General features: G+C 38.9%; 1 protein-coding gene across 5 annotated transcripts in view; it reads left to right on the top strand.

The window, feature by feature from the left end:
* FANCB (FA complementation group B) overlaps window positions 1-27,676 on the top strand; it is a 359,567-nt gene that overhangs the window by 30,269 nt on the left and 301,622 nt on the right. For 4 of the 5 annotated variants that reach the window (XM_057495750.1, XM_057495748.1, XM_057495747.1 and 1 more), the window contains exon 10: window positions 20,754-20,884. In XM_057495750.1, coding sequence (XP_057351733.1) covers window positions 20,754-20,884 — 131 coding nt within the window. Of the gene's footprint in view, window positions 1-20,000; window positions 20,585-20,753; window positions 20,885-27,676 lie in introns of those variants that run through there. The other variant, XM_057495751.1, reaches the window with a different exon arrangement.

Genomic DNA, 27,676 nt, shown 5'->3' with positions numbered 1-27,676 from the left:
TCCCTCATTTGTGGAGTATAACAATGAAGCAAAACTGAAGGAACAAAATAGCAGCAGACTCAGAGACTCCAAGAATGAACTAATGGTTACCAAAGGGGACGGGTGTGGGAGGGTGGGTGGGGAGGGAGGGAGAAGGGGATTGATAGATATTATGTTTAGTACACATGGTGTGGAGGATCATGGGGAGAACAGTGTAGCACAGAGAAGGCACATAGTGGATCTGTGGCATCTTCCTACACTGATGGACAGTGGCTGCATTGGGGTATGGGTGGGGACTTGATAATAAGGGTAAATGTAGTAACCACATTGTTTTTTCATGTGAAACCTTCATAAGAGTGTATATCTATCATACCTTTATAAAAAAAATAAATATAAAAAATAAAAAAAAAAAACAGAGAGAAGTAGTCAAGGATAGGTAATATATATATATATATATATATATATATATATATATATATATACACGGGATTTTGCCTAATGATTCAGGGATCACCGCCAGACCTGTTGCTGCCCCATGAAGAAAGGCCCAGAAAGAAATGTATACACAAAGACAGAAGTTCAAACCAGAGCACTTGGGACAGTAAAAAGGGATCCAAACTATTTAAATCAATGGATTTTGAAATATTTATTGATTGAACACTGGTTTTATTATATTGGTGAATTCCTAAATTGATTATATTCAGAACCCTTTTAGAAAGAAAATTTATTCTAAAAATTAAAATGTCATCCATCCATGTATGTTAAAGCAAATAATTTAAATTATCTGAATTATTTTATGAATTTATATTAAACACACAACATTAAATTTGCCATCTTAATAAAGTGTACAGTTCAGTAGTGTTAAGTATACTGTATTTTTGTGCATCAGATCTCTACAACTTTTTTATCTTGCAAGACTGAAACTGTACCCATTAAACATTAATTCTCCCCTCTCTCCCTAGCCCTTGCTCTACATTAATAATTCTCAGCCTTGGTTGTACATAAAAATCACTTGAGGACTTGTTAAAGATACTTGCTTATCCTAAGCCCCAACCCAAAGATTATGATCCAATTGCTCAAGGTTCTGACTTGGGACTTGGCATCAGTTTTAAAGCTCCCCAGGTGATTCTGAAGTTCAGCCAGGGTTGAAAGCCACTGCTTTACAACAGGCAGCAAATCAACTTGATCATTTTCAGGGGACATGGCTTCACAGATTTCTTTTTGGCGGTAACATCTTTCTACTGACAATGTACTATGCCATTGTTTTTCAAATTTTATTGTACATACATATCACTTGGGGATCTTGTTCAGCTGTAGGTTCTAATTCAGCAGTCTAGGGTGGGGCCTAAGACTGCATGTGTAACAAGGGCACAGGTTATATTGATGCTGCTTGTTCATGGATCACACTCTGAGAGTCAAGGTGATAAGCAATCCTATGGTATTGTCAATGTCAAGGCTTTTGTGTTCAGAAAGACCAACAGGGAAAGTTTTAAAATACAGTCTTGTCATTCCGTAAAGTCTCACAGTGTGGTGTGTTTTCTGAATGGATAATACAAGGTAATCCATCTCTGCTGGCATTTTGCTTTCACTGATACAAATTGTGCATGAAAGTATTGCCCTGCATTATTTGTGTCCCAGTATCTTTGGTGATGAAAGGAAAACCAAAGGACACATGAGCTTCATCTTACTTTCTTTTTCGATATTTTCCAGTTTAGGTTATCTTCCATGCCTTATGTCTGTAATCATCATGGAAGGCTATCTTTTCTTTTATTCTTAACAATGAAAAATTACTCTGAACACTGAAACAATGGAAAGATGATGATTGTACAATGCCTAATGACATCCTTTATCCATTAGGATTTATACTGAAAGTACACCCAATTCAAAACAAATTTCCAAGTGAGGGAGGTGCATATAGTTACGATAACCAGTGGGAGGTGTACAAGCTCGAGTCATTTCATTAAGCAGCTCAGAAAGGTATCAAGGATGTTCTCAGTTTCATTCTAAAGTTGGCTCCTCGCATGCTACAGAAGGGCTGTGACACTTCTAGAGTACATGTCTGTACACCACTCCATCCAGAAGGAGAAAGCATACTGAAGAGTGAGGAACCTTTTCCAAAGCAAAATCTCCCTTCATATCCTACTGTTCCCATTCAGACACACATTCAGTCCTAAAATTGCCTTTGACCATTTGAATGCCCTGTGTTGATTGGTTTGCTCCTGGGTTATGAAAGGGAGACTTTTCACCATTACTGTTTACTAGTACTTAAATGTTTTTATGTAAGCATTTTGTTATGGGTTTACTTGTGTCCCCCCAAAAAGATGTTGAGTTCCTAATCCCTACTACCTCACAATGTGACTTTGGAAATAGACATTATAGATGTGATCAGTTGAGATGAGGTCATAACGGAGTGGATGTTTACCAGCTGTTTTCCCAATATGCGCATAAGTGTGACTTCCTATTTTTTTCCTACTTGGAATTTTCTTAACTTCTTGAATCTCTGGATTGATGTCTGCTTTGAACAAATTCTCAACTGCCTCTCCACATATTGCTTTTGCCTCATTCTCTTTCTCCTTTTCCTTCAGTATTTCAATTACATGAATGTTAAACCATTTGAATGTTCCACATGTCTTTTATATGCTAATCTTTTTTCCACCTTTTCCCTCTCTGCTTGAGTTTGAATATTTTCTATTGACCCATATACCAGTCATACAGTTTTGCCCCTTAGCCTATCTAGAAATGATTTTCAATTAGAAAATCTTAGAAGTGGTTAGAGAAGAGCAACAGTATTACTGACAGCCAGTGTCTTATCAGAAACAATTGAAACCAGAAAGGAAAGGAATTTCATCTTTAAATTGCTTATAAAAAAATAACTGAGCCTAGAATTCTATGTGTAGCAAAAATATGCTTCAAAAATAAAAATAATGACATTGGGAATTCATTGCCAGTAGGCTTGCTCTAAAAGAAATATTAGAAGGGGTTTTTTAGACAAGAACAAAATGCTACTGTTTGGAAACATCAAAATGCAGGAAGAAGTGGAGAAATATGAAAAGATACATATTGAGTAAATATATATGAATAAATATTGTACACAACAATAATTGTCATGTCTTGAGTGTAAATTGTAGGATTTAAATGTGTGACAACAGGTTAGTAACATCTCCAAGATAGTGGAGGAAGAGACCCAAGCCTCTCTTCCCCAACAACAGTTAGCTCTCTACAAACAAAAATAGTTCTGGGAGAGCTCAGGAATCCACTTAAAAAGCTTCAGCAACACAGTGGCCCTGCAGCCATATGAGTGCATATCCTTAGCAAAGGCTTCCCACAGCTGCTTGTGCACCAGGAGCTAGTCCTGACCCATCAAAGGCTTGCATCACCACATGAGCTAGTGGCTTGCAGCTGCACACCTGTATGCTGCTGACCCCAACTCCCATCATTGATCCCCACTAATGGTGTGTATCTGGGGCTAGCTATAATAGCTGCATGAGTTCACATGAAAAGCCCAGGCCCCACAGCTGCTTGGGCACTTGGAACTGGGCATCTGACTCCTGTTCCAAGCCTATAACACCACATGTGCCCACAGCTAGCCACTGAATATGTACACCTATACACAATGGCCCCATTTCCTTTCACTGGATCCCACCGCTATTCATGTACCTTTGGCTAGCTCCAGCAGCCATACAAGGACACACTAAACAGCCGGGGGCCCTACAGAAACTCATATCTACAGTTCATCCTGGCCTCTGACATTGGCCTTGGCCCCCATCACTGCATGCATGCCTGCAGCTGGCTCCTGCCACCAGAAGAACAACCAGTGCCCACATCTGAGTGTGAAAACCACCAGTTCTGGCCATAATTACCACCAGCCCTGATCCCTCACCTCTGGACCTGGGAGCCCCATTAAGAACCCCGAAACCCATTCAGCCACCATGGACACCCTGTAGCTCTCACTGCAAAGGATCATGCAGTTGTCAATGTTGTGGAAAACCACTGCCTGAATAAGACACCTCAAGGAACTAGAAAAACAAGAACAATCTAAGTCCAAAGTTAAAAGAAGGAAGGAAATAACAAAGAGAAGCAAATAAAATAGAGACTAGAAAGACAATAGAAAAGAACAATGAAACTAAGAGTTGGGTTTTTGAGAAGATAAAATTGACAAACCTTTAGCTAGATTGAGGGGAAAAAAGCATACTCAAGTAAAATGATAAATGAAAAAGGAGACATTAAAGCTGATGCCACAGAAATAAAAAGGATCATAAGAGATAACTATAAACACTTATATGCCAACAAACTAGATAGCCTAGAAGAAATGGATAAGTTCTTAGACATATACAACTTGCCAAGACCAAATCAGGAAGATATAGAAAGCTGGAACAGACCTATAACTAGGATGAAGATTGAATCAGTAACCAAAAAACCTCCCAACAAAGGAAAGTCCAGAACCAGACAGTTTCATGGGTGAATTCTACCAAACATTTAAAGGATTAACACCAATTTCCTCAATCTCTTCCAAAAAAAAAACCAGAGAAGGAAATACTTCCAAGCTTATTTTATGAGGCTAACATTTTCCTGACACCAAAGCCAGACAAAGATACCACAAGAAAACAAAACTAGACCAATGTACTTGATGAATGTAAGTTCAAAAATACTCAGGAAAATACCAGCAAACTGAAATTAACAGCACATTAAAGGATCAAACACCATGACCATGGGATTTATCCCTGGGATGCAAGGATAGTTCAACATATTAATTAATGTGATATGCCACATTAATAGGATGATAGACAAAAATCACATCATCATCGCAAAGCATGCAGAAAAAACATTTGACAAAATTCTACACCCTGTCATGATAAAAACAAAGTAGAATAGAAGTAAATTACTTCAACATAATAAAGACACTATATGAAAGACCCACAGCTAATATACTCAGCAATGAAATGTTGAAAACTTTCCCTCCAAGGTCAGAAAAAATACAAGAGTTCCTAGTTTCACCACTCCTATTCAACATAATATTTCAAGTCCTAGCCAGAGCAATTAAGTAAGAAAAGGAAAAAGCACACAAATAGGAAAGGAAAAAGTCAAATTACTCCTGTTTGCAGTAATACATCTTATATATAGAAAATACTAAAGACTACCAGAAGGAAAAAAACTGCTAAAACTAATGAATGAATTCAGTGAAGTTACAGGATACAAAATCAACATACAAAAATCAGTTGTTTTTCTATACCCTAGCAATGAACTATCAGAAAAAGACATTAAGAAAACAATTTATAATAGCAACGAAAGAATAAAATACTTTGGAATAAATTTAACCAAGGAGGTGAAAAATCTGTACACTGAAAACTATAAAACATTTTTGAAAGAAATCAAAGTCACAAATAAATGGAAAGATACCAGTTTCATAAACTGGAAGAATTAGTATTGTTAAATGCCTGTTCTAACCAAAGCAATCTACAGATTCAGTGTAATCCCTACCAAAATTCTAAGGGCTTTTTTCACAGAGATAGAAAAAACAATCCTAAAAGTTGTATGAAACCACAAAACACCCCAAATAGCCAAAGCTATTTTGAGAAAGAAGAACAAAGCAGAAGGCTGATCATACCTCTGACTTCAAACTATATTACAAAGCTATAGCAATCAAAACCATATGGTACTGGCATAAAAACACATTCGCAACAAAGATGCCAAGCACATACAATGGGGAAAACATAAGTTTTCAATAAATGGTGCTGGGAAAACTGGATAACCACATGCAAAAGAATGAAATTGGTCACTTATTTTAAACAATATACAAAAACCAACTCAAAGAGTTATATGTAAGATTTGAAACTGAATCTCCTAGAAGAAAACAGGGAAGAGTTTCTTGACATTGGTCTTAGCAATGATTCTTTTTGAAATTGACACCAAAAGCAATGGCAACAAGAGCAAAAATAAACAAGTGGGACTATATCAAACCAAAAAGCTGTACAGGAAAAGAAACCATCAACAAAATAAAATGGTAATCTACAGAAGGGGAGAAAATGTTTGCAAACCATGTATCTGATAAGATGTTAATATCCAAAATTATAAGAAACTCATACAACTCAACAGCAAGAAAATTATCCAATTAAAAATGAAGAAAGGATCTGAATAGATATTTTTCCAAAGAAGACATACAAAAGGCAAAAGACATGAAAAGGTGTTCGACATCCCTCACCATCAGGGAAATGCTAATCAAAACCACAATGAGATATCACCTCACACCTTTTTTTTTTGACAGGGCATCTCTCATATTTATTGATCAAATGGTTGTTAACAACAATAAAATTCTGTATAGGGGACTCAATGCACAATCATTAATCAACCCCAAGCCTAATTCTCAACAGTCTCCAATCTTCTGAAGCATAACAAACAAGTTCTTACATGGTGAACAAGTTCTTACATAGTGAATACGTTCTTACATGGTGAACAGTGCAAGGGCAGTCATATCACAGAAACTTTCGGTTTTGATTACGCATCATGAACTATAAACAATCAAGTCAGATATGATTCTTCATTTGATTTTTATACTTGATTTATATGTGAATCCCACATTTCTCCCTTATTATTATTATTATTATTTTTTAAATAAAATGCTGAAGTGGTAGGTAGATGCAAGATAAAGGTAGAAAACAATTTAGTGCTGTAAGAGGGCAAATGTAGATGATCAGGTCTGTGCCTATAGACTAAGTATTAATCCAAGCTAGACAAGGGCAACAAAACATCCACGGATGCAGATTTCTCTCAAAACAGAGGGTGGGGTAGGTTCTAAGCCTCACCTCTGTTGATCCCCAATTTCTCACCTGATGGCCCCCCTGCGACTGTGCCTGTCTTAGGTTGTTCCTCCCTTGAGGAATCTTACCCGTCTCTGGCTAACCAGTCATCTTCTGGGGCCATACAGGGAAATGTAAAGTTGGTGAGAGAGAAGCAATATTCTTTGAAAAGGTTAGCTTTTTACTTCTTTGCATATTTATGCCCTGTGGCTTCTATGCCCAGCATTTGTCTTGAGGTATCTTTACCACTTGGAAGAATTATGATACTCGGTAATTTTCAATATGAGGCACGAATTCTACTAAAGGGTTGTAATTAGGAAGGAAGAAGAAAAGCTATAGAAGTAGCAGACGGAAGAAAACATGGGAAGATTGATTGTTTCTTTGACATATCTTCTTGTTTAAACTACTAATTAAATTGCGTACACACATTAACATAATAGGAATACAGTTACATAACAAAAGCAGACCTACAATTACCAGCCATCTCCAGTGAAGCCAAGAAAACCAGTTAGGTACCCTAGGCATTTGTGAAAACTTATCAATGATATGATGGATATTGTCTAACTGAATTTGAATAGTTTGAGAAAAATCAGACAAATTAAAACAACACATTCCTGGGAACTGTTCACATCCCATATGTTCTTTTAACAGTAGATAGTCTGTAGTCGCACGATTTTAGAGCACCGCAACTTGCACTTCTCCTAATTCTTGGTTGAGTTCCGACAGTATAGATCCAGTCAAATTTGTTGTTTTACTGTATGCACAGGCCAGCTTAGATATCTCCTTCTTCATTCCAATGGCAAGTCCAGGAACTGGTGGGATGAATGCAGCTACAACTGCAACAGCGCCAGGATCTTTGTTGAAGTTTTCACCTCACACCTTTTAAGATGGCTATTATTAAAAAAACAAGAGATAAACTGTTGGTAAAGATGTGCAAATAGAACCTTGTTCACTGTTGTGGGAATGTAAATTGGTAGAGCCACTATGGAAGACAATATGGAGGTTCTGCAAAAAGTAAAAATAGAAATTAAATTAAAAAATTAAAAAATCATGATCCAGGTTCAAATCTGGGATCCACCAGTTAGAACAGTAACTAGCCTACTTTCAGAGCTTAGCTGAATTGGAGAGAGCTGAGCTGCCAAGTGTCAGAGTAGCTGATTAAACAAGCCAAAATAAAGCATTCAAGCATATACTCACCTGTGATATATAAGCAAGATGGTGAACACAGGCTCCCACTCTTCCATTTGCCACTATGCAAGGGTGCATTGGTTGAGAATCAGGTGAATCAGCACAGATTTGGGGATCACCTCCCTCCTGAGGGAGTGCCAAACAAGAGACTCCTATAGTTTTATGGACCTGAGAGCCATGGGCAAGGAAAGGGGAAAGACTAGGAATGGAAAAGGACTGAGTCATTTTGGAGAAAAGTGTCTTTAAGGCTGTCCACTTCTCCCCTCTTGGCCCCCCCCAATAAAGAGGTTTCCACTGAGGCACCTGAGGAAGGCTCCAGATAAGGAGGCCTCTGAATGAAGTCGTCTGGGCTAGGAACGCAGCTCTGCATTGAGAGTACAGCTGAGCAGGGGGACCCTTCAGAGAGTTGCCTTGGCTTGCTTGTGCACTGTCTGGTGTTCCAGGGCAGCTCTCCTTTCCCCCATGAGGCCGCCAGGTAAAGCCTTTGTAATTGCTTCTGGGTGGGCCTGAAAAATCCCACATAACATTTTGGCCAGATGTTGGACTCAGTTTCAGCTGTAAATGGGGATGATAAATGACACAATGTACATAAAATGTTTAGGAAATCACCTGGCACATAATAAACTACCAATAAGCATCTGCATTATTATTTTAATGTTATTACTGTTATTAATATTATCTCTGAGTTAAAACCACTTGTGATACATAATTAGAAATATATATATATATTTGGTCTTTGTCCTCATTTTTGTCACAGAGCTCCTAAAACCCTTGGAATTTCCTGTGAAGAGAGTGGGAAAAGGGTCTTTTGTTATGTTAATGAGGTGGCTTCTGGAAAGCACCTGTGGAACTTTCAGTCCCACCCACTGACCTCAGGGAAGGGAAGAGGGGCTGGAGATTGAGTTCATAGAGTACAATGATTTACTCAATCCCACCTATGTAACGAAGCCTCTATAAAAACCCAAAAGGACTGGGTTCGGAGAGCTCCTGGCTTGGTGGAGATGTGGAGATTTGGGAAGAGGCCCTGTCCTGGAGAGGGCATGGAAACTGCTCCTTTCCACATACCTTGCCCTTTGAATCTCCTCCCGCTGGCTGTTCCTGAGTTGTATCCTTTGATAGTAAGTATTCTAGAGAGGAAGCAGATTTCTTGAGTTCTGTGAGCTGCTTTAGCAAATTAATTGAACCCATGGAGTTGGTCAGGAGAGCTTCTTCTTTATACCCAGTTGGTCAGAAGCATTAAGTAACAACCTGGGCTTGTGACTGGTGTGTGAAGTCAACAGTCTTGTTGGATGGAGCCCTTGACCTGTTGGATCTGAGGCTATTACCACATAGATAGGAATCAGAATTGAGTTGTAGACACTCAGTTTGTGTCCAAAGAATTACTTGTTGGAGGTGTGGGGAAGCCCCCACTCCCACATGTTCAAATTGGGTCCAGGAATGCGATAGACTTATAATTGCTTACTTGTAAACAATTCCTGTAAATCATTGCAGGTAAGTCTCTGCTGTCTGACCCTCGTATGCTACTAGTGAAACTGGAACAGGTAAAACTTTTCTACAAAGCCATTTTACAGTATATATCAAGGACCTTAGATATTCAAACTCTTTCAGCATGCACACTGATAGAAATTTATTCTAAGGAAGCAGTCCACTATATGGAAAAAGATATATGCCCAGGGATGATCACTGCGCTATTTGTAACAAAAAATGAAATGTCTAATAGGAAAAATGGTTATAGAATTTGTTTCATTCATATAATGGAATATTCTGCAACTCTTAAAAATCATGTTTACAAATAAACAAGCAATTCACTGAGATAACATTTTTCATCGATTGGATTGGCACAAATCCAAACGCTCTTTGATAATACCTTCTGCCATTAAGGACATGGAGAAACCAGCACTCCTACTTTATGGGTGGGAGTGCAAATGGATATATTCCCAAAGCAGGCAATTTGGCAATATCTACACAAAATTACACATATGCCTTTGACAAATCCTATTTCTAGGAATTTATCCTAAAGTATATTTACAAACATGTATGCATGCATATGTGTATATGTGTGCACGTAAAGTTGTTTACTTTGCCATTGTTTGTAGTGCCAAAAAAAAAAGAAAATGGAAAGGAGCTGGTTAAGTAAATTGCATATATTCATTTAGTGGTGTTCCGTGCACATGCAAAAATGGAGGATGTGCTTTATGCAGTGATGTGGAAAGATCTCAACATATATTGTTCAATCAGTAAAGCAAGGTACAGAACAGCAAATGATAAATTATCCTTTGAGTCAGAAAGTGAAAAACTGTGAGTATATTTTCGTTTACTTGCTTATACCTGGAGAGATGCATAAGAAACTGGCTAAATATTGCCCCCTAAGGATATACCCACTTGATAATCTCTGGAATCTGGGTCTGTTACTTTTCTGGCAAAAGATGTGATTAAATTAAGGAGATTATTCTGGATTATGCAGATGGGTTGTAAATGCTTTCACAAGTATCCTTATAATAGAGAGGCAGAGTGTGATTGCACACACAGAAGAGAAGATAGCAATGTGACCGTGAAGACAGAGAATGGAGCGATGCAGCCACAAGTCAGGGGATGTCAGCAGTCACCAGAAGCAGGAAGAGGCAAGAAATAGAGTCTCTCCTAGAGCCTGTGCCATGAGTGTGACCCTGCTGACACCTTGATGTCTTCTCAGTGACACTGAGTTAAGATTTCTGGCCTCTAGTAGGAGTTTGAGAGAATAAATTCCTGTTGTTTTAAGCTACCACGCTTGTGGTAATTTGTTATAGTAGCCATAATTCAGAAACCAATTAAAGTAATTACCTGTTATGGAGAATTAGGTGATGGAAACACAGAGGTGGGAGTGAGATTTTTCACTGATGATCTTTTTATAGTGTTCAGTTTTTTGAACAGGATGAATATAGTTATGTCTTAAAATGTAACTTAAAAACTAATATCTCATTCAATTCCAAACTCCCTCTTCTCAGTTCAGCCCTGGCCCACAGCTGTGCAGACCAGTAATGAGGGAAGGGGACTAGACTCTATTCTGGACCTTCACTTGCTCTGCTCTCCTGGCTGGCTCATGGCATGGAGACTAGAGGCAAAAAGCAATCCCTCCCAGTGGTCCTGGCACCATCTAGCTGTCGGTGCCTCTGTCACAGCAGCAGGTGCCCAACTGCAGACTCTCTTACTCAAGGCTGGTTTGCATGGGCTTCTTGGAGGTTCTTGTGGAGGCCTTGGCACTGCTGTACTCCATGACCAGGGTGAGAGATGACTTCTGTAATGCCCCTTTAACTCCTATCCTTTGAATCCAGGGAAGCAGGTATGGAGTTCCAGTATCTTTTCCCATTCTAAATAATGGGTGCCTTCTCCTCTTATATTTACTTAACCAAAGGAGAGCAGTAACTTTATAGAACAATGAAGACAGCTTCAGGGACAACACCTGCCATGGATGTTCTGTTCAATGTCTGCCTTAGCAGGCAGTCTATTACACAAGCAGTCCCGAAGTCCTGCCACTTGAGTGCCAAAATATTTCCAGTTCCACTCGTTTGCCTCGCCACTACCTTGCTCAGGCCAGTCTTTGACCTTGATCATTGTGGCATCTTCCCTATGTACCCTGCTTTGTATCGCTCCACTCTAACCCAATCCGCTCTCCAAACATAGCCAGAGTACTCTTCCCAAACACAAATCACATCATGTCACCACCATGTATAAAACAAGTCAGATGTTTCCCATTGTCCCATTGTCCTCTTGGTGAACCCCTTCATCTGATTTTGCAAGACCTTCATGATCCAGCCCCTACTTACTTCTCCAGCTTTATACGTCATCTTCCCTGCCTTCACCCCACTCACCAGTCCCTTTCCGTCTTACCTCATCCTATCCTCCCATCTCCCCAGAGGAGTTTCTTGCTGTCCCCTTAAGCCCCTTTGAAGGAGGAGAGAATGTCCCCATGAGGAAGAGAAGAAAAATGCCAGGATGTTTTCATTTCTTCTCACTTTGAGAAATCAGCTTGCTTCTAATTTTTTTAGTAAGTCTCTCTGGGTTTACCCTAAATAAGTTGGAGGTAGGTGTTGGTCACTGAATCAATCACTCTGGTGACTAAGACATCATCTGACTTTAGAATGATTAGGTACTTGACACCCATTGCCCTCAGCTCTGGGGGCTCCATGGGACCCCCAGACAATAAGAAAAGCTCCATTCAGTATCACTTTACATTAGTTTAACATGGCCTGATTATGTGACTTTATGAATTTGCAGCAGACTAAAAAAGAACTGAAATAATCATTTGTTTAAATAACTAGTTTATAAATATCATAAGTTTTATTAAATGTTTTGCCTTATTCTATATTATGTTCTGTCATGTCACATGTCATAACTATCAGCTATATGATGAAGGGTTAATTTGTTAGAGGGCAGCATTGCCTGTACATATTTGACCCTTGAACAACACGAGGACTAGGGGCACCAACACCCCACACAGTTGAAAATATATGTATAACTTTTGACTCTCCAAAATCTTAACTACTAATAGCCTACTGTTGACTGGTAGCCTTACCGATAACATTAATTGCTAATTAGCACATACTTTTCATGTTACCTATATTATATTCTTACAATAAGTAAGCTAGAGAAAAGAAACTGTTTTTTCAAATTGTCACAAATTATCAAAAATTTTTCCAATATTTTTATTGAAAAAAATCGACATGTCACTGGACCCATTCAGTTCAAACCCATGTACTTCAAGGGTCAACTGGACATTTTAAAATATAATGAAAACATGAAATTACATAGATGCTTTTTCTACTGGCTTTTATGAAGCTTGTACCCTCAGCATAGGGCTTTACTTTTCATATGATTTTCTTTTCTCTCTCTCTTAAGAGTTTTCTGTGAGACCTGAGGTCTATTACTGAAATGTGGTACAACTGTAGTGTCTTTCAACTAAATTGATGTGGCAGTTTCTTACCTAAAAATAATACTTTAGCCATTATAGGCATTATGCAATTTTCAGAATCAAACCTGCTTTTATGGTAAAAATATCTTAATTTTTTATATTTTCTTTTATCTTTACAGTAATAAAAGAAAGTTGCAATATACCAAATTCATTATATTTTCAGTAATGCAAAGAACACAAATTTTAGGTGCTCTGAAAATATATCTGAAATCCTTGATCAATATTGATTTCAGACAATATTCAGATTCTCCTCTCTTTTGGCTTGACATATTTGTGGACTTCCTTTTTTGAAGAGGGTTACATAGCTAACAAGGACAGAATGCATACAAAAAGGCAGCTTAAAAACCTCTTAAATTTGAGATCATTTTAGACTTCTGAAGGGTTGCAAAAATAGTATGGAGTTCTTGTATACTATTCCCCCAAATTTCCTTATGTTAACATCTTATATAACTATAATAAAATGCATTTTAGTAATAAAAATAACATTTTCATACAAAGATCTATACCAGTGAGATTGCCATCTATCGTGTGCAGTTCTTTTTTAGATTTAAACATAAGAAGGTATAATCTAGGTCTAATTGGATTCGTACCCTAACAAAGGCCATTTATTACCATTGCTCTGCATTTAATACTTAAGTCACTTTTGGTATTAAATTTTATTAGGTTCTATTAATTTATGTGACACATTTTTATTCTGTACCTCCTATGGACTAAACTTTTATAAAGTCCTTGCCCTCAGTAAGCTTCTAACTGGGAAACAAAAACAGAAAGAACAAAGAAAATGGATAATTACAGTAACAACATGATGGATGTTACAATACAATAAAGTCAGTTCAGTAATTGTGGGAGCATATAAGACATAACTCTAACCTAGTTTCTGGGGATCAGCAAAGATTTTTTCAGTGAAGTGGCTTAAAATTGTAACATAAAGGAGAAGTAGGAAGCATACCAGCACAGAATGGAGGGAAGATTATTTTAGGCTGCGGAGTGAGAATGGAAAGGCTGCGAAGTAAGAGATGAAACAGAGAGTGGGAGGGAGGAGAGAGAGAGTATGACATCAGTATTGCCAGAAAGTGAAAATCAATCAGGATAGGAGAACAAAAGAAGGAAAGGGACTGGCGAGTAGGGTGAAGGCAGGGAAGATGACGTATAAAGCTGGCGAAGCAAGTAGGGGCTGGATCATGAAGGTCTTGCAAAATCAGATGAAGGGGTTCACCAAGAGGACAATGGGACAATGGGAAACATCTGACTTGTTTTATACATGGTGGTGACATGATGTGATTTGTGTTTGGGAAGAGTACTCTGGCTATGTTTGGAGAGCAGATTGGGTTAGAGTGGAGCGATACAAAGCAGGCAGCATTGGGAAGATGCCACAATGATCAAGGTCAAAGACTGGCCTGAGCAAGGTAGTGGCGAGGCAAACGAGTGGAACTGGAAATATTTTGGCACTCAAGTGGCAGGACTTCGGGACTGCTTGTGTAATAGACTCCGTGCTAAGGCAGATATTGAACAGAACATCCATGGCAGGTGTTGTCCCTGAAGCTGTCTTCATTGTTCTATAAAGTTACTGCTCTCCTCTGGTTAAGTAAATATAAGAGGAGAAGGCACCCATTATTTAGAATGGGAAAAGATACTGGAACTCCATACCTGCTTCCCAAGATCAAAGTCAGGGAGACCTGCAAATATAGGCCAGAAAGACCTCTTCTGAAAGCTAGCAGCAGAGACAGGTAGTGAGATCCTGTAGATACAATGACTGAAGAAAGGGGCTGCTGAACATCCACTGAGACAAGGGTTTTGAAGTTTATGGCAAGGGCAGGTTTGGGCACAGTGTGTGGCTGATGCTGGAGGCTCCCCCAGATCTAGCTTCCTGGCTCTTACAGCATATAATGTGGCGCTCCTCACAGCCTGGAATGGGTGTTGACCAAGCTTTCCAGTGGTAGTCAACTGTGCAGGGCTTGTTTACAACAGCAAAATCGTGTGAGAACTTGGTCAGCAGCTCTCAAATTGATTCTCTATTTGGAGTTTTGTATGAAAAACCAAGACACCCTTCCCACCGTGATGTTACCACTTGGATTGGCTAACCCCTGGATGTCATGGTCAATTATGGGGAGATGTGATATAGAGGGAGGAAGTGGACTTGCCATTACCAGGAAGGGTGGAGGCTTGAATGTGTAATTGTTCATGTCTGTATTGCCCTCAGTGATAATGAAATAGATGACACTGATGCCAGTTGAGTATTAGGAGTAAAGGAGACTGAGGTGTCAAGGATGTTTCACAACATTTTGTTTTGGTATCTGGGTCAACAATGATACCATTCCCAGATGTATGGAATTCATTTCCTGTCCCTATCCAACACTTGACTAGGATTTTATGTCTATCCAGACACCGGACAATAACTAACATTTCCATAGTACTTTACCATTTAGTGGTAAAGAGCTCTCATGCATATTATGATATGCAGTGCTTTCCAGTGCTATGGGAAATCTGCTAGGCAGTACACCATTTCTCTTTTTTATAATAAGGAAATTGAAGCTCTGAGAGGTGGAATGAGTTGCTCAAGCTACTGCAACTAATAAGAATTTCATCTCTGAATCCAGTTCTTATAATTCAGTCATTTCCCTGTTCATTTACATATCTATTCCTAATTTCTTACACAAATATTTATTGGGTGCTTCCTCGACCAGGAACGGGGCTAATCCCTGGAGATACAGAGATGAGCATATGCTGCACTTACTTCCCTGCGGTGCTGACACCACGAGATGTGCTCATGCGTTGGAAAAACGTAAGCAGGTTTCTCTGAAGAGTGGAGATGTTGTAAGGACACAGAGAAGTCCCCGTGAGCCAACTCTGTTTTTCCAAAGGTGCTATTTCACCTGGCACATGAGGTGTAGGAGGTGTCAGATGTAGGGGAAGAAAGACACTTCAGGTAACTGCTTTTCCTTATTGCATATTCCATGGTTCGCTGATTTCCAAACCTTGAATGTCATTGACGGAAATGTAAAGTTAATGAGACTGAGTTCTACCTTTTGTGAAAAAGTTGGGAAGAAAGAAATAAGGATTGAATTGAGGGAGAGCATTGTTTAATGCAAATGCTTGGGTTTAATGAATAAATTCTTCCTTGAAAGGTCTTTTTTTAAAAGTCAGCTATGCAATAAAAGGAATTATGTCTCTAAGATGGGTAATTTTCTCTATTGTGTTTCACAGTTTGAACCCAGAATACTAAACATTCCTTCAAATTATGAAGCAGGGGAAATAGAAGTTACCTAACTAACAAATGCAAAATTGCAATTGTTCACCTGGGTACCATTAAAATCCGTTGTTAGAGCAGGTGAAAATATGGTAGTCCTTTTGCTCCTTAATGAAAAATATTGTGACATTTCTATGCGAAGAGGAGTTACAAAGTTAGATCTTTCTATTTTAATTCAATGTGAGCACTATTCCTTTCAAAAGTTAAATGATGTAATGTGTCATCAGTTCATATTGAAGTGAATGTCCCCTGGATTTTCTTGCATTATAATTTGGTTTCTTTAGGCCTCCATACCCATCTTATTGCAGCAGCTAATAGATGGCAGACCAGACCAACACCTCTTCCTTCTCCAAAGCCCTGCACTGCCTCCAGCCCATTACTACTATTAACAGGAAGATTTCTCCATCATCCCAACTCTACACAGCCCCACATTTTATTTTCCCTTTAATAAGAATCTAATGACTTTGCTGTTGTTAGTAAAAGTAAGATCTCCCTTGAAGAACATTTTTAGAAATGGTGAATGAAATTTCAAAGGAACAAAATACAATTGAGACTGATCTATCCAGAAGGCCAGAACCCTACCAGTGACAGTGTGCATGGCTCCTACTCTAAATTGTGGTGTGGGACAGAGACCCTGCTCCAGGCAGAGGCCATCTGGGGTTCAGTCCTGGCTGCAGCCCTTGCAGTACACTCTTCTAGGGTGGTGCACATGGTTTATATCTAGAATGGAACACCCAGGCCTCTGTCTCAATAAATGTTGGTTGAGTGAATGAGGCTATGGAGAAAACACCTAACCTGTCTGGTTCAGTTCATTGCACACTGGAAGCATTCCTTTGAAGGCTTCTCTGTCCCTAGAAATGTATTGTCTCTGTGGTAGCCACTGTCTTCTCCCTCTACATATATCCCTGGGTGATCTCAGTCAAATGGTTTGGTCTGTCTATCTATAGCTTCCCCTCTCCACCCCTCCCTTCCTCTCTCCTCCCTTCCTCTCCTCTCCTCTCCTTTTATTCTCCATCATAACACATTCTTTACCTTCCCAAGAGCTGTAGAGTTACCTCAGGAATCCAAGAACTCCTGAAAACCACTGTTGAATATAATTTTCCCTGTTAAATGAATGTAGAAGAGAGAATAGAGAAAAAACAAACACAAAACAAAAACCCAAAGCATGAAACAAGCAAACAAAACCCAGTCTGAAGTCTGGGAGGTGCTTTTCTTCTGTGTCCCATCTATTCTTCAGTCATGTCAGTCCTTACGTCTGGCAAACAGCCTCTCCTGTCATCTATTTCACCTTGGTCCTCCTTCCCACTTCCAGTTCCAGTCCTCATTATTTCACGTCATTTATGACAATAAACTGTCCTTTGGTCTGCTTGACTTTGTTTTCTGTATTCTGTTGAGATTAGTCTCTCTAGAAATCTGTTTTTGTCTTCTGTCTTGACGGGTAGTATAGATTAACTCCATTTTGTGTACTATCTCATATGTAGAGTCTCCTAGGCATTTTGAGTCTGCTATCCAAGGGCTTTATGTCACCCGGCAACCCTACTTCCCACCCCTAAAACCTACCTTTAGAACTGTGCAGCCTGATACGTGGCCACTAGCTACATGTATGACTGAACCTTGAAGTTTGTCCTGTAGGCCTGAGGAATTAAACTTTTAATTTACTTAGTTTTAATGGATCAGCATTTATATTAAAAAGCTGAAGCAGTTTTGTCACTATGGATGCAGATATTAACAGAACATGATTTTTGGTATTTGATTCAGTGACTGGAAAACTTTTAAGTATGTCTAGAACAACTTGGGTATGGGAGTTCATCTTTTCAGTTGTAAATTTTACAATATCTAAATGCAGGTCAAATATTTCTGATAAATTTAGCATCAAAATTGAGATATGCTATAAGTGTGAAATGCACATTAGATTTCAGAGATAGTGTAAGAATGTAAAATAACTGAAAAATAACTTTTGTATATTGAGTACCTATTGAAATAGTAATATTTTGGAAATACTGAGTGAGATATATGTGTTAGAAATGAATTTAACCTGTTATTTGCTTTTTTAAATGGGGTTACTGGAGAATTTTGAATTATATGTGTGGCATGCATATTTCTATCAGACAGTGCTATTCTAGAACAATTGGACTATTTTCCTCATTCTCCCATCCCTTCAACTTAGGTATTCCAGGGCAGGCTAAATTTTTAATATTTTCTATAAACACCCTCCCATCTTCATAAATAATTCATATTTGTTTGATAACCTGTTCAAATGAATGCTTTAGAAAATATGATCCAGGTATCTACCTGCTTCTAGTGTTTTCTAATGATGTTCTCATCTAGAACGTCCTTGTTTTCTTCTTTAAAGTCTTCATCCTGTGGTTCCAACTCAGGTGACCTATCCCAATCCAGTCCCTGTGCCATCCTTGACCACTTGTCATCCACTGATGTTCCCTCTCTCTCAATTCCTAGGACACACAGAGTCAGTCTCCATACACTCGGACTCATAGCCACACTCCATGCTAATTTGCATTGCATTGCGTTACTCTGGCTTCTTACCTGTAAATCTTCCCTTCCCTTCTAGAAAGTTCAGTCACTTGAATTAAGCATCATGCTTTCTTCCTCCTTTGACACACTTACCAGATTTAAACAATTTTTTTTTGAGCAATGCAAAGGCTCAGTAAGGACCAACTGATTAATAACTCAGTGCAGGAAAGTTCCATATAATTGAAGCATACCCTTATTGAGCTGCCAAATTCAAATTTTGTAATTTTAATTAATTACAAAACTATATTTATATATTTGAAGTTGTGCTGTAGTCAAAAAGACCTTGCCATGGAGTCAGCAAACTGAAGCTTTAGTTTCAATTTTGCCTCTCTGGGCTCCTGACCTTGAGCAAGTGTACTTCACCTTCCTGGGGCTAACTTCTTTCATCTAGAAAACAGATTAAGTAATCTCTAAGGTATATTGCAACTCACATATTTTCTAAGGCTGTGATGGAAATCTTTCTTAAATGCCTTATACACTACTCTGAATTTTCAAAAATAGAACATGCTGAACAGAAATTAGCATTTTTTAAAATGTCAGAGTCATTACTAGGGATGTCAATTATGTACTGACAGTGTAATGCAGCTTAGGGGTTATTGTGATGTGTACGGCTGCTTACTCTCCAGAGCATGTGGTTTTTGTTTTTTAATTACTGTCTGTCCTTTTAATTTCTCTTTTAATGTCAGACTGTCACCTGTCACTTATTGCTGATGCTGGTCCTGCCTGTATTAATACCTTTTCTGTCCTCATCTCAACCGAATTTGGAATTTCTAACCTAAGGTGATGTGGGGAAACCCCAGTACTGATAAGCTTGTTTGAAATATGTCTGAAATGGGCCACTTAGTCCCTCAGTAACCATATATTGGGTGTCTGTACCTGTGTGTGAGGCACAAGGTGGTGCAGGGGCTGAAGAAGAAATAATTTCCAAACCATTTTAGTAACCTTGGAGGACTTCCTGGTGAGAAAACTATCTGAACGTTCATGCAGGGCTTCTGCAGGCCCCCTTCTCTACCTCTCAGTTTCCAGCCCCTTTTCTGATGGCTGAGTTTCCCAGACAAGTTACCTGTAGATAACAGACAGCTTAAGAATAATAGTGGTTAATCAGCACAGGGAGGAACTCTCACAGGAATATGCAAAGAAACAAGTAGAACAGAACAGGAATTCCAGAAATAGACTCCATGTATGGATAGGAACTGTGTGTATGCAGAGGTAGTTTCCCAAAACAGAGAGAAAAAGATGGGTTATTAAGTGTCTCATTTAATTCTTATAATAAGCTTGTAAGCCAGGTAACATTAGTCTCCCTGTTTCACAGAGCAGGTAAAAAGAGGCTCAGAGACTTGCCTGAAGTCTCAGCGGTAGATCTTGGAGAAAGTGCATTATCTTTGGTCTATTTCTACCCATCCTCAGTACTGAGTCATTTCATGTGTTAGTTGATCTGAACCCTTCCTAGTGGTCAAAGGACACAAATCAAAAAGCATTTGTCAACCAGGAATAATTTTACCTGCCAGGGACATTTAATAATGTCTGGGGATATTTTTGGTGGTCACAACTGGAGTGGGAGCGATGCTATTGGCATCCAGTAGGTAGAGACCAGGGACACTGCTAAATATTCTGCAACATAGGACAATCCCAAAGAATGATTTGACCCAAAATATCAATAATGTCAAGGTTAAGAACCCTATAGTAGATAAAAGAAAGCTCTTAATCCTTCACTAGTAATGTGGATTGGATGAAAATAAATAATGTATTTGAAATCTATTTTTTGTTCCTTTTTTTTTTTTCTTTGGTCACACCATACTGAAGCAAGGAACAAGTGGGAGGAAGGTGGGGAAAGTTTCTGATGCTTGAAAATACCTGAAAACATTTTATCTTTCCTATAGGAATGCAAGTAAAATCTAAAGATCTGTTACTTATCTGTAGTAGAAATTACTAATATTTGCCACCAAGGTTTCTAGTCCTTCTTTTTTAGTGGGGAGCACATGCCCTCTTGAATTTAGGTATAGTCATGTGACTGAAATGTGAATTATGAAGGAAGCCAACTCATGATTTTCCATGCTCTTCCTAGGCCACAGCAACTGTGAGAGCATACGTTGGTATGGAGAAACCATCAAATCTAAGCAGTACGGAAAATGGCTTCAGTACATGGAGAACAGCAATCCTGCCCAGTCTCCCAGATCTGCAAAAGACTTTGTATGAGTAAGAAATACCTTTTGTTGTGCTACCCCACTGAGAATTTTAGACGTACTACTCAAGCATTTCTAACTTATCCTAATATATCCCAGTTAATTAGCAAGTACTCTGGAATTCTTGAACCCCAGAATTTTGGGGTTTTTGCCTTGGGGATCAGGATATATTAGTATTTTACATACATACTCATTGACACTGCTTTTTCAAATTCTGATTAGCACTGAGGTCCTAGAGAGTTGTTAGTCTCTACGTAAAGTCTGGTGACTCTGCAGTAACTACCATATGTTCCCACATATAATTGTTGGGGCTGTGCATGAAGCCATATTATTTTAGGCTTTGCGAATACACTTTATGTCTGAGATGATTTCTGTTGGCATTAAAATATGTCCTGAATTGTGACATCCCAAGCTTGATGATTTTTACCTGCTTTTTATTTTATTTACAATCTTTTTCTTTAATTTTGGTATCATTAATATACAATCACATGAGCAACACTATGGTTACTAGATTCCCCTCATTATCAAGTCCCCACCACATACCCCATAACAGTCACTGTCCATCAGCCTAGTAAGATGCAATACAGTCACTACTTGTCTTCTCTGTACTATACTGCCTTCCCCATGCCCGCCCCCCACCTTATGTGTGCTAATCATAATGCCCCTTATTCCCCTTCTCCTTCCCTTCCCACCCACCCTCCCCAGTCCCTTTCCCTTTGGTAACTATTAGTCCATTCTTGGGTTCTGTGAGTCTGCTGCTATTTTGTTCCTTCAGTTTTTGCTTTGTTTTTATACTCCACAGATGAGTGAAATCATTTGGTAATTGTCTTTTCCCACCTGGCTTATTTCACTGAGCATAATACCCTCTAGCTCCATCCATGTTGTTGCAAATGGTGGGATTTGTTTTCTTCTTATGGCTGAATAATATTCCATTGTGTATATGTACCACATCTTCTTTATCCATTCATCTACTGATGGACACTTAGGTTGCTTCCATTTCTTGGCTATTGTAAATAGGACTGTGATAAATATAGGGGTGCATATGTCTTTTTGAAACTGGGATCCTGCATTCTTAAGGTAAATTCCTAGGAGTGGAATTACTGGGCCAAATGGTATTCCTATTTGTAGTTTTTTGAGAAACCTCCATACCTTCTTTCCACAATGATTTAACTAGTTTACATTCCCACTAGCAGTGTAGGAGGGTTCCTCTTTCTCTGCATCCTCGCCAGCATTTGTTGTTCCTAGTCTTTTGTATGTTGGCATCCTAACTGGTATGAAGTGATATCTCATTGTGGTTTTACTTTGTATTTCCTGCATAATTAGCGATGTGGAGCATCTTTTCATGTGCCTGTTGGCCATCTGAATTTCTTCTTTGGAGAAGTGTCTGTTCATATCCTCTACCCATTTTTTAATAGGGTTATTTGCTTTTTGGGTGTTGAGGTGTGTGAGTTCTTTATATATTTTGGATGTTAACCCCTTGTCGGATATGTCATTTACAAATATATTCTCCCATACTGTAGGATGCCTTTTTGTTCTGCTTATGGTGTCCTTTGCTGTACAGAAGCTTTTTAGCATGATGTAGTCCCATTTGTTCATTTTTGACTTTGTTTCCCTTGCCAGAGGTGATGCGTCCAGGAAAAAGTTGCTCATGTTTACATTCAAGAGATTTTTGCCTATGTTTTCTTCTAAGAGTTTTATGGTTTCATGACTTACATTCAGGTCTTTGATCCATTTCGAGTTTACTTTTGTGTATGGGGTTAGACAATAAAATAGTTTCATTCTCTTGCATGTAGCTGTCCAGTTTTGCCAACACCAGTTGTTGAAGAGGCTGTCATTTCCTTATTGTATATCCATGGCTCCGTTATTGTATATTAATTGACCATATATGTTGGGTTTATACCTGAGCTCTGTAGTCTGTTCCATTGGTCTATGGGTCTGTTCTTGTGCCAGTCCCAAATTGTCTTGATTACTGTGGCTTTGTAGTAGAGCTTGAAGTCAGGGAGCATAGTCCCCCAGCTTTATTTTTCTCAGGATTGCTTTGGCTATTTGGGGTCTTTTGTGGTTCCATATGTATTTTAGAACTATTTGCTCTAGTTCGTTGAAGAATGTTGTTGGTATTTTGATAGGGATTGCATTGAGTCTGTAGATTGCTTTAGGCAGGTTTGCCACTTTGACAAACAATTCTTCCTATCCATGAGCATGGGATGTGTTTCCATTTATTGGTCTCTTCTTTAATTACTCTCATGAGTGTCTTGTAGTTTTCGGAGTATAGGTCTTTCACTTCCTTGGTTAGGTTTATTCCTAGGTATTTTATTCTTTTTGATGTAATTGTGAATGGAATTGTTTTCCTGAATTCTCTTTCTGCTAGTTCATCATTAGTGTATAGGAAAGCAACAGATTTCTGTGTATTAATTTTGTATTCCACAACTTTGCTGAATTCAGATATTAGATCTAGTAGTTTTGGAGTGGATTCTTTAGGGATTTTTATGTACAATATCATGTCATCTGCAAACAGGGACTGTTTAACTTTTTCCTTGCCAATCTGGATGCCTTTTATTTGTTTGTGTTGTCTGATTGCCATGGCAAGGACCTCCAGAACTATGTTGAATAAAAGTGAGGAGAGCGGGCATCCTTGTCTTGTTCCAGATCTTAAAGGAAAAGCTTTCAGCTTCTCGCTGTTTATTTTAATGTTGGCTGTGGGTTTGTCATATATGGCCTTTATTATGTTGAAGTACTTGCCCTCTATACCCATTTTGTTGAGAGTTTTTATCATGAATGGATGTTGAATTTTGTCGAATGCTTTTTCAGCATCTATGGAGATGATCATGTGGTTTTTGTCCTTCTTTTTGTTGATGTGTTGGAGGATGTTGATGGATTTTCGAATATTGCACCATCCTTGCATCCCTGGAATAAATCCTATTTGATCATGATGGATGACCTTTTTGATGTATTTTTGAATTCGGTTTGTTAATATTTTGTTGAGTATTTTTGCATCTATGTTCATCAGGGATATTGGTCTGTAATTTTCTTTTTTTGTGGTGTCTTTGCTTGGTTTTTGGTATTAGAGTGATGCTGGCCTCATAGAATGAGTTTGAGAGTATTCCCTCCTCTTCTACATTTTGGAAAACTTTAAGGAGGATGGGTATTAGGTCTTCACTAAATGTTTGATAAAATTCAGCAGTTAAACCATCTGGTACAGGAATTTTGTTCTTGGATAGTTTTTTGATTACCAATTCAATTTCATTGCTGGTAATTGGTCTATTCAGATTTTCAGTTTCTTCCTGGTTCAGCCTTGGAAGGTTGTATCTTTCTAGAAAGTTGTCCATTTCTTCTAGGTTATCCAGTTTGTTAGCGCATAATTTTTCATAGTATTCTCTAATAATTCTTTGTATTTCTGTGGTGTCCATAGTGATTTTTCCTTTCTCATTTCTGATTCTGTTCATGTGTACAGACTCTCTTTTTTTCTTGATAAGTCTGGCTAGGGGCTTATCTATTTTGTTTACTTTCTCGAAGAACTAGCTCCTGCTTTAATTGATTCTTTCTATTGTTTTATTCTTCTCGATTTCATTTATTTCTGCTCTAATCTTTATTATATCCCTCCTTCTACTGACTTTGGGCCTCATTTGTTCTTCTTTTTCTAGTTTCATTAATTTTGAGTTTAGACTGTTCATTTGGGATTGTTCTTCTTTCCTGAGGTAGGCTTGTATTGCAATATACTTCCCTCTTAGCATGGCCTTTGCTGCGTCCCACAGATTTTGCAGTGTTGTATTACTGATGTCATTTGTCTCTATATATTGCTTGATCTCTGTTTTTATTTGGTCATTGATCCATTGGTTATTTAGGAGCATCTTATTAAGCCTTCATGTATTTGTGGGCTTTTTCTTTTTCTTTGTGAAATTTATTTCTAATTTCATACATTTATGATCTGAGAAGCTGGTTGGTACAATTTCAATCTTTTTGAATTTACTGAGGCTCTTTTTGTGGACTAGTATATGACCTAGTCTTGAAAGTGTTCCATGTGTACTTGAGAAGAATGTGTGTACTGTTGCTTTTGGATGGAGTGTTCTGTAGATGTCCGTTAGGTCCATCTGTTCTAATACATTGTTCAGTGCCTCTGTCTCCTTACTTATTTTCTGTCTGGTTGAGTGGTGTGTTTAAGTCTCCTAAAATGAGTGCATTGCATTCTATTTCCCCCTTTAATTCTATTAGTATTTGTTTCACATATGTAGGTGGTCCTGTGTTGGGTGCATAGTTATTCATAATAGTTATATCCTTTTGTTGGACTGACCCCTTTATCATTATGTAATGTCCTTCTTTGTCTCTTGTTACTTTCTTTGTTTTGAAGTCTATTTTGTCTGATACAAGTACTACAACTCCTGCTTTTTTCTCCCTATTGCACGAAATATCTTTTTTCATCCCTTTACTTTGTGTCTGTGTATGTCTTTGAGTTTAAAGTGAGTCTCTTGTAGGCAGCATATAGATGGGTCTTGTTTTTTTATCCTCTCAGTGACTCTCTGTCTTTTGATTGGTACCTTCAGACCATTTACATTTAGGGTGACTATCGATAGGTATGTACTTATTGCCATTGCAGGCTTTAGATGTGTGGTTACCAAAGGTTCAAGGGTAATTCCCTTACTATCTAACAGTCTAATTTAACTCACTTCTTATGCTATTACAAACACAAGCTAAAGGTTCTTTTTTTTCTCCTCCTTTTTCTTCCTCCTCCATTCTTTATATATTATGTATAATATTCTGTACTCTGTGTATCCCTTGATTGCCTTTGGGGGTATTTGATTTGACTTTGCATCTGCTTGGTAATGAATTGTTCTACTTTCTTTGCAGTGGTTTTATTTCCCCTCAAGACAGCTATTAAACCTTAGGAATACTTCCGTCTATAGAGGTTCCTCCAAAATGCACTGTAGAGGTGGTTTGTGGGAGGTAAAATCTCTCAGCTTTTGCTTGTCTGGGAATTATTTAATCCTTCCTTCAAATTTAAATGATAATCTTGCCAGGTAATGTATTCTTGGCTAAAGGCTCTTCTGTTTCATTGCATTAAATATATCATGCCACTCCCTTCTGGCCTGTAAGGTTTCTGTTGCAAAGTCTGATGTTAGCCTGATGGGTTTTCCTTTGTATGTGATCTTTTTTCTCTCTCTGGCTGCTTTTGAAAGTCTGTCCTATCCTTGATCTTTGCCATTTTAATTATTATATGTCTTGGTGTTGTTTTCCTTGGGTCCCTTATGTTGGGAGGTCTGTGCACCTCCATGGCCTGAGAGACTATCTCCTTCCACAGACTGGGGAAGTTTTCAGCAATTACCTCCTCAAAGACACTTTCTATCCCTTTTCCTCTCTCTGCTTCTTCTGGTACCCTTATAATGCGAATATTGTTTCATTTGGATTGGTCACACATTTCTGTCAATATTCTTTCATTCTTAGAGATCCTTTTTACTCTCTGTGCCTCAGTTTCTTTGTATTCCTCTTCTATAATTTCTATTCCATTTACCATCTCTTCTGTTACATCTAATCTGCTTTTAAATCCCTCCATTGTATGTTTCATTTCAGATATGGAATTTCTTAATGATTCAATCTCCCACCTAAATTCATCCCTGAGTTCTTGAATATTTTTCTGTACCTCCATGAGCATGTTTATGATTTTTATTTTGAACTCTCTTTCAGGAATATTGGCAAGTTCAGTTTCATTTGGGCCTTTTTCTGGGGTTTGCAAGATTTTCGTCTGAACCAGGTTCCTTTGATGTTCCATGTTTGTATGTGGTGCCCCCTAGTGTCCAGTAGCTCTAGTCTCTGGAGATGCTGAGCCCCTGGAGTGATGTCTGGGGTTGCAGAGGAGCGGTGCGGGGGCCTGGGGGGAGAAAAGAACTGTTTCCTGCTTCCCGGCTGCAGCGCCTGTCTCCACTGTTAGAATCAGAGGGCTGAGCACACAGGTGTAAGCCTTGTGCTTTGCGTCTGTAGTTGCCATTGGTGGGGCCTCCCTCTGGCTGGCCTGATGCTAGGGCAGGGACTGTGAGTTTATGAGCCGGTGCCAGCAGGCCAGGAGGAAGGCGCAGCAGGCTGCATATCATAGTAGGGGGCCTCAGAGCTGAGTAGCCAGCCAGGGGGATGGAGAGCCTGAAGCTCCTGAAATTTCCTGACCTGCTGGGCAGAGTGCACCCAGACACCCTTGTCCACCTATCCCTTCTCCCATGCGGCAAGCTCCATGCAAACCCCACCCCTTCAGCAGGCCTCTCACTGGTAGGAAGCCTCTCAGACTGCCTGCTTTTCCTTTGCCCCAGAGCAGCTAGCTGTGGATCCCTGTCCCTCACAAATGGCTGGAATCTCAGTCTCTCCCAGTATTCCACCTGTCTTAGCTTTCCAACACCACTAATCTCCAGGGCACCATGCAATGTAGGTTTGTGCTCCAAAAGCAGATCCCCAGGGCTGTGTGTTCATCAGTCCTAGGCTTCCACCCACTCCCTGCTCTGTTTGTCTTCCTCCCACCGGTGAGCTGGGGTGGAGTAAGGGCTTGGGTCCTGCCAGATCAAGGCTTTGGTATGTTACCCTGTTTTGTGAGGTCTGCTCTGTTCTCCAGGTATATGCCATCTGGCGCAGACTTCTTTCCTGTTCCTCTTTTAGTTGTATTAACTATATTTTCATATTATATGTAATTTTTGGAGGAATTGTCTCTCTCATCTCTCATGCCACCATCTTGAATCCTCTCTTACTTTTACCTGCTTTTTATATAAATTCTGTTATGTAAAATATAGCGTAAATTTTAGTTTCCTGAATTTCTAAATTAGAAATTGTGAAA

The sequence above is a fragment of the Manis pentadactyla genome, chromosome X, assembly GCF_030020395.1.
Source record: "Manis pentadactyla isolate mManPen7 chromosome X, mManPen7.hap1, whole genome shotgun sequence".
NCBI classification, from domain to species: domain Eukaryota; kingdom Metazoa; phylum Chordata; class Mammalia; order Pholidota; family Manidae; genus Manis; species Manis pentadactyla.
Note: the sequence above shows the minus strand (reverse complement) of the source record. Positions and strands in the feature narration are given on the sequence as shown.